The sequence below is a fragment of the Malaclemys terrapin genome, chromosome 6, assembly GCF_027887155.1.
Source record: "Malaclemys terrapin pileata isolate rMalTer1 chromosome 6, rMalTer1.hap1, whole genome shotgun sequence".
In the NCBI taxonomy this organism is placed as follows: Eukaryota; Metazoa; Chordata; order Testudines; family Emydidae; genus Malaclemys; species Malaclemys terrapin.
Genome location: NC_071510.1, coordinates 64,132,739 through 64,150,953, shown reverse-complemented (window position 1 = coordinate 64,150,953; position 18,215 = coordinate 64,132,739). Strand labels below are relative to the sequence as shown.

General features: G+C 45.7%; 1 protein-coding gene across 5 annotated transcripts in view; it reads right to left on the bottom strand.

The window, feature by feature from the left end:
• EPB41L4A (erythrocyte membrane protein band 4.1 like 4A) overlaps window positions 1-5,989 on the bottom strand; it is a 211,469-nt gene extending 205,480 nt beyond the window's left edge. The window contains exons 1-2 of one of the 5 annotated variants that reach the window (XM_054031889.1): window positions 5,547-5,989; window positions 4,503-4,910 (exon numbers count right to left, since the gene is read on the bottom strand). In XM_054031889.1, the coding sequence (XP_053887864.1) occupies window positions 4,503-4,601 (99 nt within the window). In that variant the 5' untranslated portion in view covers window positions 4,602-4,910; window positions 5,547-5,989. Of the gene's footprint in view, window positions 1-815; window positions 875-4,502; window positions 4,911-5,233; window positions 5,311-5,546 lie in introns of those variants that run through there. The other 4 variants (XM_054031887.1, XM_054031883.1, XM_054031884.1 and 1 more) reach the window with 4 other exon arrangements.
• Between the last annotated feature and the right edge of the window lie 12,226 nt (window positions 5,990-18,215).

The window sequence follows — 18,215 nt, the reverse complement described above, 5'->3', positions numbered from 1 at the left end:
AATTGCCAAGATTATTTCTGGAGCCTTTTTAAAATTTGGCGTTACATTAGCTATCCTCCAGGCATCTGATACAGAGGCTGACTTAAGCTGTGGGTTACATTCCACACTTAATAGTTCTCCAATTTCATATCTGACCTCTATTCATACTTCAATCTGGGACAGTTCCTCAGGTGTGGAAATGTCTTGAAAAGCTTACATTTACCCTTTGAGATATTTTCAAAAATATACATAAATACTAAATCAAATACCCAGTTCAGATTCATTGGAGACACCACCAAATTGTCTAGGATTAACTATTATTTATAAAAATTAACTATTTTTATTAACACTTAAGAGTTTTCCCTTCTTCTTGGGCAGTTCAAGGTTTGTTAAACAGTACTTGAGACATCCCCCCCACACCCACACATCATTAGACCTAATTAAAAGAATGAGCGCAGAGGAGAGGGTAGATCCATGATGTGAAGCTCCAACAGAAGCTTTGATACAGAGCAAAAAGATAAATAGAAAGACTTACAACCTGTACCTTATGCCAAAACAGAAATACGATCATAAAACAAAGTAAACCAAACTAATCCCTGGATCTCTAAATGTATACATACAAATAAAGTCACTAACCTGAAAAATACTTTAATGATATAGAAGAAAAGTTAATGAGTCAGTTCGAACTTTCAGCTGGTAAAATATTAGTAAAGCTGCTTATTTCAAGGTTAAAATGTCAAATAACGTATTATCAACAAAGACCTGTGTTACAGAGAAATAATTACAAAACTTATTTTGTAAATGGAAATCTATGGTTAGAATAAGTTAAAACAGACCATTCCTTTCACTGAACTCCATATGGCTCCAACCCTGAAAAAGATTTGCATGTGGGCCCTTATTTTCATGTGGAGTCCTGACTTCAACAGGAACTATGTAGGCATACAGACCCACACACATACCAGTGCCTTTTCAGGATTGGGAGGGTCTATGAAATTACTCATAGGAAGTGAGGGAGGTTATTCATAGAGTTCCTCTAGGCTCAGATTGGGCACCAAGATTTAATATTTGCACGAATAACCACGAAACAAAAAGTAGGAGTGTGCTAACTGCTGAAACAGAAATTGGCTGAGGACAGACTATGAGAGGAGACTAAAAAGCTTTGCTTGTTTGGCATAGCAAAATGAAGGCTGAGGAGAGATATGATTGCTCTCTATAAATACCTTGATGGGAGGGAGGGTATAAAATACCAGGAAGAGAAAAATGCTATTTAAACTAAAGGACAATGTTGGCAAAAGAACAAACAAGTGTTAACTGGTCATGAATAAATTTAGGCTGGAAATTAGAAGGGTTCTACATCAGAGGAGTCAGGTATTAGTAGAAGTGTTCTAAGCAAGATCCCAGAAGTAATTCTTCCACTTTACTAAGCACTGATGAGGCCTCAGCTGGAATACTGTGTCAAGTTCTGGGCACCACACTTAGGAAAAGATGTGGACAAACTGGAGAAAGTCCAGAGGAGAGCAACAAAAATGATTAATGGGCTAGAAAATACAAGGAAAGATTTAAAAATTGGGTTTGTTTAGTCTGGAGAAAAGAAGACTGGGGGGGGGGAAGGGGGCCTGATGATAGTCTTCAAGTACATAAAAGGTTGTTATAAAGAAGAGGGTGATAAATTGTTCTCCTTAACCACTGAGAACAGGACAAGTAGTAATGGGCTTAAATTGCAGCAAGAGAGATTTTGTTTAGACATTAGGAAAAACTTCCTACCTAAAAGGGTAGTTAAGAACTGGCACAAATTACCTAGGGAGGTTATGGAATCTCTGTCATTGAAGGTTTTTAAGAAAAGATTAGACAAGCCACTATCAGCAATGGTCTAAATCAATGGTTTTCAACCAGGGGTCCTATAGACTCTATCTACGATTTCCAAAGGAGTTCATACCTTAAAATTTTTTAGGCATCCACAAATGAAAAAAAGGTTGAAAACCACTGGTCTAGATCAGGAGTTCTCAAACTTCATTGCACCACAACCCCTTCTGACAACAGACATTACTTCACGACCCCAGGAGTGGGGACCAAAGCCTGACCCCACCCGAGCCCCACTGCCCCTGGTAGGAGGTCCAAAACCCAAGCCCCACAGCTCTGGGCAGGGGGGCCAAAGCTGAAGCTCAAGAGCTTCAGCCCCAGGTAGGGCGCCTGCAACCTGAGCCCTGCCACACAGTGCTGAAGCCCTCAGGCTTTGACTTCAGCCCTGGGCCCCAACAAGTCTAAGCCAGCCCTGGCAACCCCATTCAAAAGTGGTCACAACCTACTTTGGGGTCCCAACCCACAATTTGAGAATCACTGGTCTAGACAATACTTAGTTCCACTCAGTGCAGGGGACTGGACTAGATGACCTATCAAGGTCCTACATTTCCAGTCCTACATTTCTGTGATTCTGGAACAGCGTTCCGATAGGAGTAATGGGGGGGAAACTACCTAATTAGTTGTAGGGTGGATCTTGATAATTCTATGAATGGGATTATATGATGGGGTTGCCTGTAGTAGTAGGGGACTGGACTTGATGATCCAACAGGTCCCTTCCAGTCCTGTGTTCTATGCCATCTCTCTGTAGGATACTCCTTTTATATCTCTGAGTCTCTGTGTTTATGAGCAACCATATATGTAATTTAACATATATTATAATAAACTATATCAAAATTTTCAAAACTGCATTCCTAAATTTAGATTTCTAAATCCATATTTGAACACTGAAGTCAAATGTCACTGCAAATTGCTTGGTATTCAACTAAATATGGATTTATTAGCCTAATTTCAGGCACCCAGTTTTGAAAATCTTGGTAATACATCTCTATGTAATTATAGGTGGAGCTGGTAGTGCTGCCTTTGCTTAAGGTTGCCCAATACACTTCCTTGCCCTTGTGTCCCACCCTGAGCCAAAGTAGTGGGACCTGCTGCCACCTGAGGAGAGCAACAAACCCCACTGGGCCAGGCTGTACTTCATTCTGATCTCATTGTCCACTAATACCAGTTGGTGGCTCACCAATGGAGCCATGAGCACAGGCGTGTACCTGGTGCAGTTCACAAACTCCCCTGAGACCTGTCCTTTCTGGGGTGAGAGGGAGACCCTGCTGTACATCTATGTAGAGTACATCAGCCTTCTTCTGGCTCCTCCAGAACATCTCACTGAGGTTCTGGCAGTACTTTTCCCTGCACCTCCTCATTTACACACATCCCATCAGTTCCCCACAAAGTCACAGGACCTCCTCGTCAACCTCCTCCTGGCACTGTCCTACATGGCCATCCATCACTCCAGGAGGATGAAGCTGCATCAGGGGCTGAGGGGTGCTCTGAGACTGTGAAGCCTATTTCCATTCCTTTGTTAAGTCATGCCTCCAAGTAAAGTTGCTCTGGGTGGGGTCCACTGACTCCTTAGTTAGGCTTAGAGGGGTCATGGGCTCTGTCAGGGGTTCTCTGCTTGGTGTCCCTCTCCAGTTCCCTGATTTTTAACTTCTTACCTCCATCTCATCCTTGATTTTTTCATTTCTTGTCCCTGGAATTTGCTTGTAGCCTGGGTTTAATGGCAGGGCGGGGCATTTAGCTTTCGGAGGGTTTAGGCTCACCATCTCCCAACAACCACAACAGGCGCACACCTTTCAGCTCACTCTGAATTCCCAATTTTTAACTTTTAACCTTCACTTCCATGTCTGTTTTTTCATGTATTGTCCCCAGTACTCACTTGGCAGCCTGAGTCCAATGGCTCCTCCTGCTTGGTGGAGGGGATGGGCATCTGGCAGGGAATGGGCATCTGCCCTAGTCCCCAAAAATAGCATACACCTTTCAGCTTCTGCAACAACTGAGGCAGGGATCTTACAGACTACAGACTCATTCACCACACAACCCTCATTAATTCCCAGAGCACCAACTATTCTGTACTGTGGAAAAAATAGTATATGGTCATAGTTAAACATTTTATCATAGGGCACATGCACAAGGGGACAAATTAAAGTTGCAAAGGCAGCCTTAATTCTGGTATTTTCTAACTCTTGAGCAAAGGACTTTGAGCTCTTGGTTTTTTATGTAATAAATATCTAATATACAATGTCATGAGTCCTTCAGAACAGCTGGAATCTGTTCAAACAAGTGTATGCCATAAAATAGCCCATTTAGCCTTAAGAAATTAACTCTAGCAAATCTTTTAGAAGGCCCCACATCATTAACACATGTTTTTGTGGTGAATTTCTGTCAATGGAGTAACTGAGAATTAAAGTTATGGAATGATTTTCACCTTTTGGGGCTTTTTAAAAAGTATTCACTATTCAAATTTCTTTTCACTTAACCAAATGTTAATTAAAGTACATAACCCCTCTATTTCACAGTAATTAGCAATGAGCATTGATAACCACTCTGGAACAGCACGTTCCCAAGCAGAATTTACCCCCCTACTGCTGGGCTTTAGACAAAGCATTTCAAACATTATTGACAAGTGCCTGGGTAACCCTAATGAAAGCAACACAGCCTGTGCTTACCTTTATCCCCTGCTGTTGGGTGGTTAGGGTCAACTTGGATTCATCCAGAAGCAAAACCTCACAATAAAATTCCTCGGGGACAGCACAGAAACAACCCATCACTGCTTTGATGTCTGGGGGAAATGGGAACGATAGATAAAGGCGACCCCAAGCTCCAGAAGGGGGAGAAGCAGCGCGTTTAATTAACGCCACCGCTAATGAACAAGAAATGTATTCAGCTCAGCAGTCCCAATGCAACAGAATGATCCCAGGAGATGCAGGCGTGCGGGTACTTCTTGGATGTTGGCAAGCTGAGTATCCAGCTGCTATAAAGATGGTGAACTAAACACTAAGGAACAACTCCTCCGTGGGCATCCTGTAAAAGTCTTCAGCAAGGCCGGGGGGGGATTGGAAGCTCCTTCCGCTGCCCTGTGGGAAAGAAAAATCACATTGCAATGGGCCAGGAGCGCGCAGTCCCTGCCCAGGTCCCATCTGCCAAGGTACAACATAGGGTGTCAGTCTCCTCTCTGTTCTTTAAACCTCTGTGCACATGGGCTGTATTAGCACCCACTGTTCTCCGTACCTGTTCTCACCGTGTCTCCGGGTTAATCATTTGCCACATTCCCACTCCCACCCCATTTCTGAGGCTGCTCTTTTGTGCAGAACGAGAGCACAGCAAGGCAGGGGAGAGCCACAGGCCCACCCCCTCCCCTGCCTTACGGGGGGGGGGCAGAGAAAGGGGGGCGAGTTACCTAGGCGGAAAGGAGAGCCGCTGGCGGGCAGCTCATGTCGCGGGGCCATGTGCAGAAGTACCCCGCTTCGCTTCTCCCCCCGACCCAGCCGGCTCTCGCCTTCCTGCCCCTCCTCCTAGTGAGCAGAGCGGAGAGAGCCCCAGCGCCGCCACCCTACTGCTGCTGCTCCCCCGCGTCCTGTGCGCCGCACGTGCGAGCTGCTGCTAGGAAGAGCGGCTGGGGCTTCGGGGCACCCTTCGCGCAGCGGCTCTGTCCTTAGCGCTCCCTTAGCCCCCCATGCGAACTCCCCAGGGCCAGAGAGCGCCTCACACACCGGGCGGGCGCGGCTCCACCTGCACTCGGATTCTGCAAAGCCCCAATGGCCCAGGATGGGCCGGGGGGGGGCGCCGCGGCCGCCTCTTCTCTGCGCCTGCCGGGGCGGTGACTTGCCCTGCTCTCCTGGGCTCCTGTCCCAGCAGCAGCATGTCCCAGGGGCTGGAGAAGCAGCCGCCCCAGGAGCTCGTCCCTGCCGGCCGGCCCGGGTCTGGAGCAGCCGCCACCGCCTCAGCCCTCCAGCAGCATCACGGTGCCCGCCGGGGCTGGGGGCTGCCGACAGGCAGCAGGGAGCGCGCAGCCACGTTGTGGCCAGACCCGCCGGCAGCCGCCGCTCTCTGCCCCTCTCCCGGGCGGGCTCCTGGCGGCAGCTCAGCTGTGTCTGTCTCCAGGGGCGATGGTGACAGCCGGTGCCGGGAGGGGAGGGGCAGTAGGACGGCTGCTCTAGCCCCTGCGCTACGGGCGCAGCCTCTCCTCCCTCCGCCCGACTGCTCCGGTTGCCCTGCCCGGCCCTAGCAGCGACACGAGCTGAGGCAGCAGTGACCCCTGCTGGGCCAGCGCCTCATGCGCCGCGCTCCCCGGGCTGCAGCCGCCGGCCCGCGTGCAGGTGCAACAGAGCTAGCTCGGCCCCTGCCTGCAGGCAACACGCACCGGGACTGGACTCGGGCTGCGATTGCACAGATGGTCCGCCGCGGCTTTGGAAAACCAGCCTGAGTTATGGTCCTTTGGGGGCGTGAGGAGAGATCCTAGATTGTCTCCGTCCTGGGGAAATCGGTAGTGGGTGGATCAGAGTGGGTTTAACCTCACAAAACTTCCACGAGGTTCAGATCCCACCCAGTGTTGGTGCGGTTGGAGGGGGGTGAATAAAAGCTATCCGTCTGAGCCCATCTTGCCTGGGGATATCATGGAGCTCAGAGGTTTCTACTGATTGATGAGTATGAAATACAAGATAAAAAAATACAGCTCCTGCCACATGGCACTGCCTGAAGGAGTTTTCTCCGGTTTTAAAAGTAGTTTTGTCAGGTAGAAGTGATGGGTATGTACTGTCCTTTAGTGAAAAAGCATTTCATATTGAAGAAACACGAGCTGATAGAAATTAGGAATTGTATTGCAATATTTATTTAGTAGCCAAAATTGAGAGGAAAGTCTAGTGTCTTAATTGTCACACATTTATATTCCCTTCTCCCCTCTGTTCTTTTGTACTCAAGCAGATGGCTATGGCCCTGAGTCTGCAAACAGCTGTACATGTGCTTACCTTTGCACACCCACATAGTTCAATTGAAGTGAAAGGGAGTACTGAGTGGGTAAAAGCATGTAAGTAATCCACACTAGGAGTGTGTGGGTATTTGTCCCCCTGTAGTGACTGGGTCACATGAGGTGATTGTGGCTTTATGGGGGAGGTTTCTCAGTTGACAAACTATACTGGTTAAGATCCAGACCATGCACAGAGGGTGATGGTCCAGTAGTAAGGATGCTAGCCTGGGTTTGGGAGAACTAAGTGCCATTCCCTGCTTTGCCACAAATTTCCTGTGTGACCTTGGGCAGAGCCCATTCTAGGCATAGGCAAGCTTAGGCAGCTGCCAAGGGCAGCAAATTTTGGAACTTTTCCCATCTCTTTCCGTGGTCAGCGGTGGCCCTGGGGGATGAGGCTGACAGGGCTGCCCACGTGAGAGGTTTGCTGCCAGCTGGAGCTCTGAGGAGCAGGAAGCAGCCCTTAGCTAGGCTGCTGGGGAAGCACTCCTGCCCCCAGCATGGGTAAGATCACAGCCATGACTCAGGCACTGAGCAGCTCTGGGCTCCTCCTGGTGGCATGAGTGCTGCCAGGGCTTTGGCCACAAGCAGAGCTGCCCACCTGGCTTCATCTCCACACTCAGCCTGTACCTGCTACTCTGTGCCCAGCCCCCAGGGACCCTGCTGCTGCCCCAGTCACTTGCCACCACTCTAGATTCACATTGTGGCTGTTCCATGCTATGTTCATAACTGCAGGATCATCCAAAAAAAGAGGGGGCATTTGGATTGCAGGAGTTGCTGGGACCAGGCAGGGGGTGCAGATTGTGGGGGGCTGGGCTGAGGCTGTAGAGCACAAGGGGCCAGGCAGAAGAGAAGGGATGGGATGGGAGTGTGGAGTTCCAGGGAATGCCCATGTCCAGTTTTGGTTGAGCTGAGCAGCTGGTTCTAGTGGTGGAGGAAGTTGGGGGAGGTTTCAGGTCTCTGCCCTGAACTTCTAAGGAGATGGGGTGGGGATAGGGGCAACACACTGAAGTTGTGCCTAGGGCGGCAGATTGTCTTGAGCAGCCTCTGCTCTGCTCGGGCAAGTCAGTGAGTATCAGTTCCCTACCTATAAGAAGAATAGTACTTCACGGGAGTGTTGTGGGAATAAAAATTGTGAGAGATCCAGATACTATATTGTTCCACAGGCTATAAGCTAGACAGAGTGCTACATATCAGTGTATCATTTTCAGTTACCAGAAACCTTTTGAATAGGTTACAAACACTGAAGACATGAAAAAGCTGAAACAAACTGAGAACATTCCCAAACTTTGCTGTCCCTGGACTAGACATTCCAAAACATGTAACCTGGATGAGTTATTTTCTTACATTGGTGGGGCAGCAGCAATTTCTTTCAGGTCCATATAAATCACACAGTTCTTGGTATATTCTGGTAATGGACAGTTTTCCAGGACAGGAATATCTGGTTCCTGTCTATTCAGCCTCATCTCCCTGGTATCTGATCACCTAAGGGCTAGTTTTAATTACTATATACGTATTTATTCTCAGATCAGCCATCAATGATTGATGAACAAGCAGGGTGGTTCAGTGAACTAAGTATTAGGTTTGAAACCCTTGAAGTGCAATTCTGATGACTCATTTCCAGGTCACAACCCACCCACTGAGAAGTCCTAAACTCACTAATAACAGGTTCTGCATTGGCTGATATTTTAAAAAGAACCTTAAGTTATCCATCTTCATATTTTCAAAATCACTAGAAAACTGAGCTTTTTATTCCACAAGAAAAAAAATGGTGTAAATTCAGTATTACTACATCATGTGTATTTTTGACTTTTGGTTGCCTTTGGATGGCTGTTAGCATTTCTTTTGCTGTGTATGGTACAAAGAGAAGAGAGGAAAAATTAAATGAGTTTTTGTTTCATACCCATCTTCCCAGCTTCCAGACTGTCTAAAATACTTTATTTTGCAAATTTCAATTTTTGTCCTGGAATTTAAATCTCTTATGAAAGGTTAGAGATGACATCTAAATTCAAATTTGTTTTGAGAAGGTTAGCTGAAAAAATACCATCAAAGAAAATAAAAAAAAACCCAACCCTTAGAGCTTATTCCAAAAACACAGGCTCCTACTACCCCAGGTAAAAAGAATCTCCATTACCTTCCTTAGTTTTATGGGTTACATCCTTGGTAGGTCAGCAGCCAGAGAGTGACTGCCTCGTCTGTGACCAGACAATTACCTGCCAGCTGAGTGTGTTGGAGATCTAATTATAATGATTGATCCAGTTGCAGGGGATCAGAGAGGACTTACTCAGAGCAGTGAGTGCAGCCTAGAAGAGGTGACCCAGGAGAGAGAAGCAAAGGGAGTTCCTTTTCTGGGAAGGACCTAGTGATCTCATGCTGGAAGAACCCCCTAGGGAGCAGGTTAGGCTTCTGTGAGGGAGACTCTGAGATTGGGTCTGTAGGATGTAGGGAGATTCCTGAGGAAAACTGCTGAGGCTACTGGATAAGGGAGGCAGTAGGGGAAAACCTGTTAGGAATAAGCAATGTAGGAGGAACTCTTCAGTGTAGCCCAAGAGGGGCAGAAGAATTATTAGTTTGGCTATTTATTTAGATTTACATTTGGATGTTTGTTACTCTGGAAGGGGATTGAATTTATAAGTGACCTGGCTAGAGGGCCAGGCTACAGAAGACACAGATAGGGACAGGCCAGAATGGGTACCAAGGAAGGGCTCAGAAGGAAGCATGAGGTGTAAAGACCCTTGCAATGTCATGACTTGCTGCCAGGGAGTGTTATGGGAGTTAGAAACTGCTTACAGTAACATAATCAACTACTTAAGTACATCTAATATTCCATCCAGGAGAAGAAAGTATTACACACATACACTATACACTTTCCTCATTCGGGCAAAGCTCTTCCTCAAACAGCTGGGCTTTACAGGAGTTCATGTGTAAGATTTGATCACCAGTTGTAATAACTTAATGATTGCACAGATTTGACACCTACAGTATCAGGTGTTCTGCACTAACCACTGGACCAAACTACTAAAAGAAGTAGTGGATTCTCCATCTCTTGGAGTCTTCAAGTCAAGTCTGGTTGCCTTTCTGGAAGATGCGCTTTAGTCAAACAAGTTATTGGACTCAATACTGGAGTAAGTGGATAAAAAAGTAATAGCCTGTGATATTCAGGAGGTTGGACTAGATGATTAATTGGTCCTTTCTGGTCTTCAAATCTATGAATGTATGCACACCATATAAACTTCATAGTTGTCAGAAGACAGAATTTCTTTTGCACAGACACAGGCCCTAACATTTAAGCTAATCAAGAACCTCCATTACCTGTAGCAGTATTAGGATTTATAGCCTCTTTATGGGTGGTGCACTAGCGGGTGAGGTAATCTCTAGAATTTAAGCAGGAATCCAGGACTGACAATCTCATCAATACAGGGAAATGCAATATGCAATGCATTGCAATATCAAAATCTATTATTATTTTTCAATTCTACCTTTCACAATACTTTCTACTTATCCACACTTTAAGTACATATAGTAAATTTTACTTTTAAGTATTAAGAAACATGTATCTGTAGGAAATTAGGCCTGGTATTTTGTCCCTTTAACCAGTACAAGTGCACGTGTTGTTAGAAATGTTTTGAAAAACTAGTAATAGTGAAAATTTTACCATAACAGAGTTTCAATTATTTGTGACCTGAAAGTATTATAATTATAAATAAAAGGTTCTCCAGTCTAAAAACCCACAAGAAAATCATCAAACTAACAATCTCAGAATTACAGCTCAGAATAGGAGCCAAAGGGAAGACTGAAATAGGAATATATATATATTTCAATGCATCCGAAGAAGTGGGCTGTAGTCCACGAAAGCTTATGCTCTAATAAATTTGTTAGTCTCTAAGGTGCCACAAGTACTCCTGTTCTTCTTTTTGCGGATACAGACTAACACGGCTGCTACTCTGAAACCTGAAATAGGAATGAAAATAAAACATTCTGCAACATTTTACACTATTACAGAAAGTCTTTGGAAAGTTATCTTATGTTACTGCACCAAACCTATGGCTGAAAGGACCACTTTGTGCCTCCATAATAATTTTTATATTGTTGTGGTCAAATTAAATGAATAGTCCATTGTGAATATAGTTCCCCAATCCAAATATGGTATGTTAGTAGAAACACTTCCTCCCAATTAGGGGATCCAAGTTTCACAGGTTTGAAGGTTGCTTTACCCTATGTCCCCTCAGTGAAGGATATCTAAAATGTCTTTTTGCTTCCCTTATATTACACAAAGTCCATTGTCTCTGTGTCAAGAGCCAGAATCAGCTTGCCAACTTTCTAAACACACAAAACTGAACACCCGAGCCCCGCCGCTTCACGAGGCCCCACCCCCTGCTCTCTACATTCCCACTCCCTTGGTGGCTCACTTTCCCCCATCCTCACTCACTTTCACTGTGCTGGGGCAGGGGGTTAGGGTGCGGGATGGGGATGAGGGCTCTGGCTGAGGATATGGGCTCTGGGATGGGGCTAGAGATGAGGGGTTTGGGACTCCAGGTTGGGGGGTGGGGCCAAGGGATTCCGAGTGCAGGAGGGGGCTGCAGGTTGAGGCATGGTGCAGGAGGGGGTATGGGCTCTGGGCTGGGGGTGCAGGCTCTGTGGTGGAGCTGGGAATGAGGAATTTGGAATGCAAGAGGGGAGGTCAGGGTTGGGGCACGGGCTTACCTTGGGCGGCTCCCAGTCAGCGGGGCTAAGACAGGCTCCCTGCCTGTCCTGGCTCTGCACTGCACCCTGAAAGCAGCCAGCAGGTCCAGCTCCTAGGCAGGGGGGCCAGGAGGCTCTGTGTTCTGCTCTCGCCTGCAGGCACCACCACCCCAATTCCCATTGGCCACAGTTCCCAACCAATGGGAGCGTGGAGCCGGTGCTCAGGGCAGGGGCAGCACGCAGAGCCCCGTGGCCTCCCCGCCTTGAAGCTAGACCCGCTGGCCGCATCCGGGGTGCAGCATTGTGCCAGGACAGGTAGGGAGCCTGCATTAGCCCTGCAGCTCTGCTGACTGGACTTTTAACGGCCTGGTCAGCAGTGCTGATCAGAGCCGCCAGGGTCCCTTTTGGACCGGGCATTCTGATCAAAAACTGGACATCTGGCAGCCCTAAGCCAGGAGAACTTCCTGGGAGTGCAGACTTTGTCCCCCAGTGTGCTTACCAAACTGCCACTTGTTAGCTTGATTGTTCTGTTTACCTTATATGTAAACGTATTTTCATTGTCCTCTGTCTTACAGAGCTTGACCCAGACAGGTAAATCCACATTCCTTTGTCCAAGGCAGGCTGGTTTATCAATTCTCTCCACATGTTTTAGAAACATATTTCCAGCACACATACATAACTCTTTATATACCACCCATACATGCATCACACACTGATATTCATGACCAGCGTGTGACAAGCTTTCATAAAATCTTACTCAATTCACTTTTATAGTACAATAATATTGTACAAAATCAATTGCTTATTCTTTGCGGTTCAGACCCTCTTTTGTCCCCCAGGGGTGTCCATACTTTGTCATACACACAAAAGACAAAAATTTTGGCAATTAGAAGACAAGAGGAAGCAGTAAAGATCAAACTCAGACAAAGAACTAGAACAAGTATAAAAATGTGTGCATCTTGGAGGACTAATATTGGAGAATGGGAATTGCGAAGATGACATAAAAAGAACTGGACTTGTTGCTACTGCATTTGGAAAACTCTGCAAGATTTGGAAGGCTAAGAACGTTTTGATAAAAGTGAAAATCAGCATATATGAGACAGCTATCATGCCAATACTGTAAGGGTAAGAATGCTGGAGTATGAGGAAAGCCAGTTAACAAAAGATTTTGACTGCAGAAATGAACTGACCAAAGGGAACACCGAGTTTCAAGACTGCAGAAACAATACTACTGCAGAAAATTTAAGTAAGATGACTACAATGATTTGGATATGTGTCAAGAATGAACCCCGAAAGAATACCATACATGGCGATACATACCAAAGTACAAGAACCTAGAAACATAGCAAGACTGAGGATGCATTGGATAAGCATGGAGAAGAATGAGGTAGAACAAAAAGCTTTAAAGATCATAGAATATCAGGGTTTGGAAGGGACCTCAGGAGGTCATCTAGTCCAACCCCCTGCTCAAAGCAAGAGCTATCCCCAAATTGCCCCCTCAAGGATTGAATTCACAACCCTGGATTTAGCAGGCTAATGCTCAAACCACTAAGCTATCCTTCCCCCCTAAAAAAATAAATGGAGATATACCTCTCTCATAGAGCTGGAAAGGTCATCAAATCCAGCCCCCTGCCTTCACAAGCAGGACCAAGTACTGATTTTGTCCTAGATCCCTAAGTGGCCCCCTCAAGGATTGAACTCACAAACCTGGGGTTAGCAGGCTAATGCTCAAACCACTGAGCTATCCCTCCCATTGATAAATGAAGCCATGAAGCTGGTTCAAGATAGAAAATGGTAGAAAGACATCTTTCAACCCCCTTGTCACTCTTGAGTTGACAGATGGGAATCAAAGAAGTCTATCCTGTTAATTGTTTTCCATACCAATAGAAGATAAATTTACTTCAGAGACAATGGCTTATCAGGCAGAGTTACCTCTAAATTGTTCCATTAGGATTGTCAGGCAGCGAGTTTGAACCTATAAATCATTAGCTATACTTAGAGCAGCAGGATGATCCCAGCTATCATAAGGCTTTCTGTTGCTTCCTGGATAGTATGGATTCCACAACAGCTTTGCTTCCATGTGGTCACCACCTCTGAATGAATGTGCGAAGGGGAATGGTGTGTGAGATACTGTTAATGGGGTTCCATGCTCACCTTCTCCCAATCATCAGAGACCCAACTCTCTGGTGGGCCTGCAGAGGGGCTGCTATGGAATTAATGGAAGGGTCAGAACATACTATGGAACTACCACTTCACTGTCCTCCACATGTGGAGTTCTAGCTCTACTGGATTTGGCTCCCCATTTATACAAGTAGCAGAGGGGAGCATAGGGCTCTATATTTAGAAGCTGTACAGCAAATGCAGTCAAGCAGACAATCTGGAGTACTTTGCATCTTCCACCAAAAGACTTCCAAGAGCCCTTCTTATCAGTTACAGCCCATTAGAGGTTTGACCCTCACAGGGGAAATGAAGTAAGTTTGTTTCTTCAGAATTATGCTGCTCTGCTTCAGCATGCCCCCACTTGCCCATATTCCACTGACGCATGTATCTGCCCCCAGACATTTACAGTCCTTGAAGACAGAATCTCCAGATGACATTTAATAAGCCATTGAGAGGTAGTACACTTATTGTTACCCCACCCATCCCCAAAGAGAACTGAAATGGGCAAGAGAACAAGAATTGCTTCATCACACTGATTTTAGTGTGCAGCGACTGAGGGTAAATATGTGAGAGGTATGCAAGTACTTGTTCTTTTGTTTTTATTAGCAATTATTCCTACTTGAAAACACAATCCACAATCAGTTCATTACATCTCTGGATGAAACCTGCAGCTGTTTAAAATATGAACAAGATAAAGATTTCATCATGATTTTGGACCATACTTTCTGTTACTGCGTAAGAAATGCGTATGCACAGGTTGGGTGTCTTACAGTATTTCATGTGCCTGTGAAATGGCATGCCATGGTGTTTTTTATTACACTTATTAAATGGCCTTTTACTGTATATGTACTTTATAAGAAACTGATCAAAAACGTTTCACATATATGAAAAAACCTGATAGGCAAAGAACAGTTCAGCCATATGAAGCCATGATCATTAGAACAACTGTTAAAGTCCAAGTTAATCATTTAAATGATCAATGGGGATAACTTGGCACCCCTTTGTGGTTTAAAAAAAAACACCTATGGGAGTTCTGAATTGAAATGGGCTCAAGTTAGTTAATTTTCTTTCTGGTTTACATAACCATTTGAGGTCCTGCAAACAAACAAACAAACACACACACACACACACCCTAAATGGCTAATGCTTTTTAAAGTCTATCTCTTTTGCTATATTGCACCTCTTGTTATAGCTCTTAAATAGTTCTTTAAAAAGTAGGTGTGTGAAAAATTTGAGAAAATAGCAGAAAACACACTACCAAAAACCCCTTTAAAACATCCCACTAATTGAAAACTATAAGGTTTAAAAATCAGCCCCTGAAACATCTATTTACTTTTGCATTTAACAACTAATTTTTATATTTACAACAACAAAAAAAACTTTGAGAGTTCACTCAAGCTGTTCTCATACATGTGAAGTGGTTTTACAGTGCCTCTGGTAAATGATTCTGGACATAGTGCAGCATTTCTCAAATGCAGCCACTGTGGCTGCATGTGGCCACCAGTGGCTTTTCTTGTGGCCACAGCCTCCTGGGCGGTGATTGGGGGAGGGGGGTAGCAGCAGCGCCACAAACACCAAAGGAGCAGGCAGCCAGTGAGAGTTCCCCACCTTCCCAGCGGTGGTGGGGTTCAGGCTTCCAGCTTCAGCTCTGGAGTGACAGGCTCTGTCCTCCGGCCACACAGCAGCAAGCTCCATCTTACGGCTTTGGGCTCTGGCCCCAGCCCCGGGCTCTTGACAACATCACTCCTGGACCCTGCTGCCTTCCCTGGCCCTCCACTGCCTCCCTTCCCACCTCCCCATCCAGAGCTTAATTTGTCTTCCTGCATACTAGGGCGGAGTAAGTCTTGTGAAAAGTGGTATTTGTATGTTTGTTAATATCCCTTTTCACTGCCTTCTAGGTATCAAGTCTGCTGCTGTGAAAAAGGATATTAACAAACATACAAATATCACTTTTCACAGAAGCAGACTTACTAGCTAGCAAGTAATAAAAAAGCAACCAAAAAATAAAATAAAAGACAAGAACATGCAAAACACCTTATTTGTGTTTCTATTCTGTTTAGATCCAGTAAAGAATACAAACAAGTGTGCACCATTTTTATTAGGTCTGCAAAAACCCCTACATAAATTACCTATTTAGCTACCTGATTTGGACCTACATATGTGCATATTTATTTATTTTTCTATGGTTAATTAAGAATTTTAGGAAAAATTGTCAGAGTGGCCACCAGCAAGAGGTTTTTTTTGTGTGAGAACCTGACATAGACCATCCCTTATGAAAAAAATTATGAAGAACCAGCTGATCTTGATGTTCAGCTTTTCAGCAAAGAGTATACATATTTTTGGATAGTGATGATAATTAAATGTTAAAATATAGTGAGCCACCTGACACCAAGAGAAAAAGACAGATGCAGATTTGTATTGAAATTACAACTTCTATGGGATTTGAATTAATTGCTTTTGAAATATAAGACAAATATCCTCTCCACTGGAATAAACAGACTTTGCATAAGATCCATGAAAATTTAGAAGTAATACTTTTGGCTTCAGAGGAAGCCCATTTTTTTCCATGCATGCTAAATAAAGGAGCAGATTGTCCCATTTCTGTGGTGACGACGCAGGAAAGGAAACAGAACGCCAGGTCTGTGGTAGCTAGAGAGCTTTACAAGCCTCTTGCAAAAAGCCTCCCAGGAAAACTTTTCCTGGGGTTTTTATTTCTCTCCTTACTTTGTTTACAACTCTTCTTAGTGGTTACATTCTTGCGCATAGAAGAGCCAGGCAGTATACATGCACATAAGATAACGAACCCATCTCTTGAGCGCGTGAACACCAGCTGCGAGGGTACAATCAAATCAGCCAAATAAGTTTCCCAAACACAAACGCTGGATTGAAGGTCACTCCTGCCTCGTAGCCATGGGAGCAGTTTGCCGCGCCTGTGGACTGGCGATTCGGGAGCTATGCATCTCTACATCTCCCCCTGTTTTATTTTATAAATGCGGTGTTTAAACAAAACACTCTCGCAGGGTAGCATACACAATGCCACTAGATTGGGTATACATTAAACAAAGCAGCAAAGTAAAACGTCAAACATCAAAACTAGGACCCCATACTATAAAAGGGTCTTCATCCACTCTAAGGGTGGCTATAACTAAATATAATCCTACCAAGGAAGAAAAAAGTCTTGGCGGATGACTTAAGCATAGCATTTCAGCATATCAATTTGCTATTGCATACAAAACTATTATCAGCAAGCTTAAAACAGCACATTTCTTTCACTGTCTCACACCCCAGATGTTGCTGGGTGGTTTACAGACAGGAACAAGGCAGGTACTTAACAGACCTTGCATTTCCGGGGCAACGGCCAGGCAGAAATCAGATTGATTTAATACTTCTGCCAGGTGGACCCAGGTGTTAAACTGCAGCCGCTGCTCCATCTGGGGTTCGCCTTGGCAGCTAGGGGCCAACAGGAAACTCCCCGATACACACAAAATAAGGAGTGAATTAGCATTAAGGCAAGCTAACAATGTCACAAGGTAATTTTCTGCGGTAGGTTCTAGCTGCTGCTGCACTCGCAGCTGCTCGGCCTGCAATGAAAGGGCTTTAACCTGTCCCCAGGTTATGCGCTGCGGGGGCCCCCGCGGGGGGCACTGGCGAGGACGCTCGGGATCCTGCAGATGTAGGTTGAACTGTGGAATGGGGTTCGATAGTCCCTGGTGCCAGGCCATCGCCGTGCCACGGGCGGACGTTACGCGCCGGGACCCACAACGGACCTGTAGGAAGAGAAACGGCAGCATGCCCTCGTCCCCACGTTATAAGGGGCACTGGGCCATGCCACTGAGGGTCTGGGGCCTTGCGATATTTAACAAAGGGGCGGGGCAAGGCCTGGTAGCTGCGAAAATGACATTCTGCTGCAGAGTAGTTGTCAGTCAAATTCAAATGATTCAGGGTAAAAAGCACTGCAGCCAGCCATTCCTGGCGGGGAGGAAGGCCTACGGGAATCCCCCCTTTCTGTTTTTGGCGGACCAGGGCTTGTTTGAGCGCACGATTGGCTCGTTCCACAATGGCCTGGCCTGTGGGGTTATACGGGATACCAAACGTGTGGACAATGTCCCACGTGGTACAGAAGGAGGCAAAGGCCGAGCTACAGTAGGCAGGGCCGTTGTCGGTCTTAAGATGGGATGGGTGACCCATGATTGCCATAGCGCGAATCATGTGATTAATAACATGACGAGAGGCCTCACCCTTCTGGGGGGTGACCCACACATAATGGGAAAAGGTATCTACACACACGTGAAGATACTGCCAGGGGGCAAAGGGAGGGAAATGTGTAACATCCATTTGCCAGAGCTGGTTGGCCGAGGTTCCACGAGGGTTAACCCCTACCTCCGGGCTATTGGAGAGAGAAGCGCAAAGGTCACACTGGCGAACAATGGCCTGCGCCTGATACAATGGGAGAGTGAACTGCTTGGCAAGGGCCTTGGCGGATTGATGAAAAAAGGCGTGGCTTTCGATTGGGGAGGAAAAAATTGAGGCCACCGATTTGACCGCCTGGTCGGCCACCGTGTTGCCTTCTGTTAAT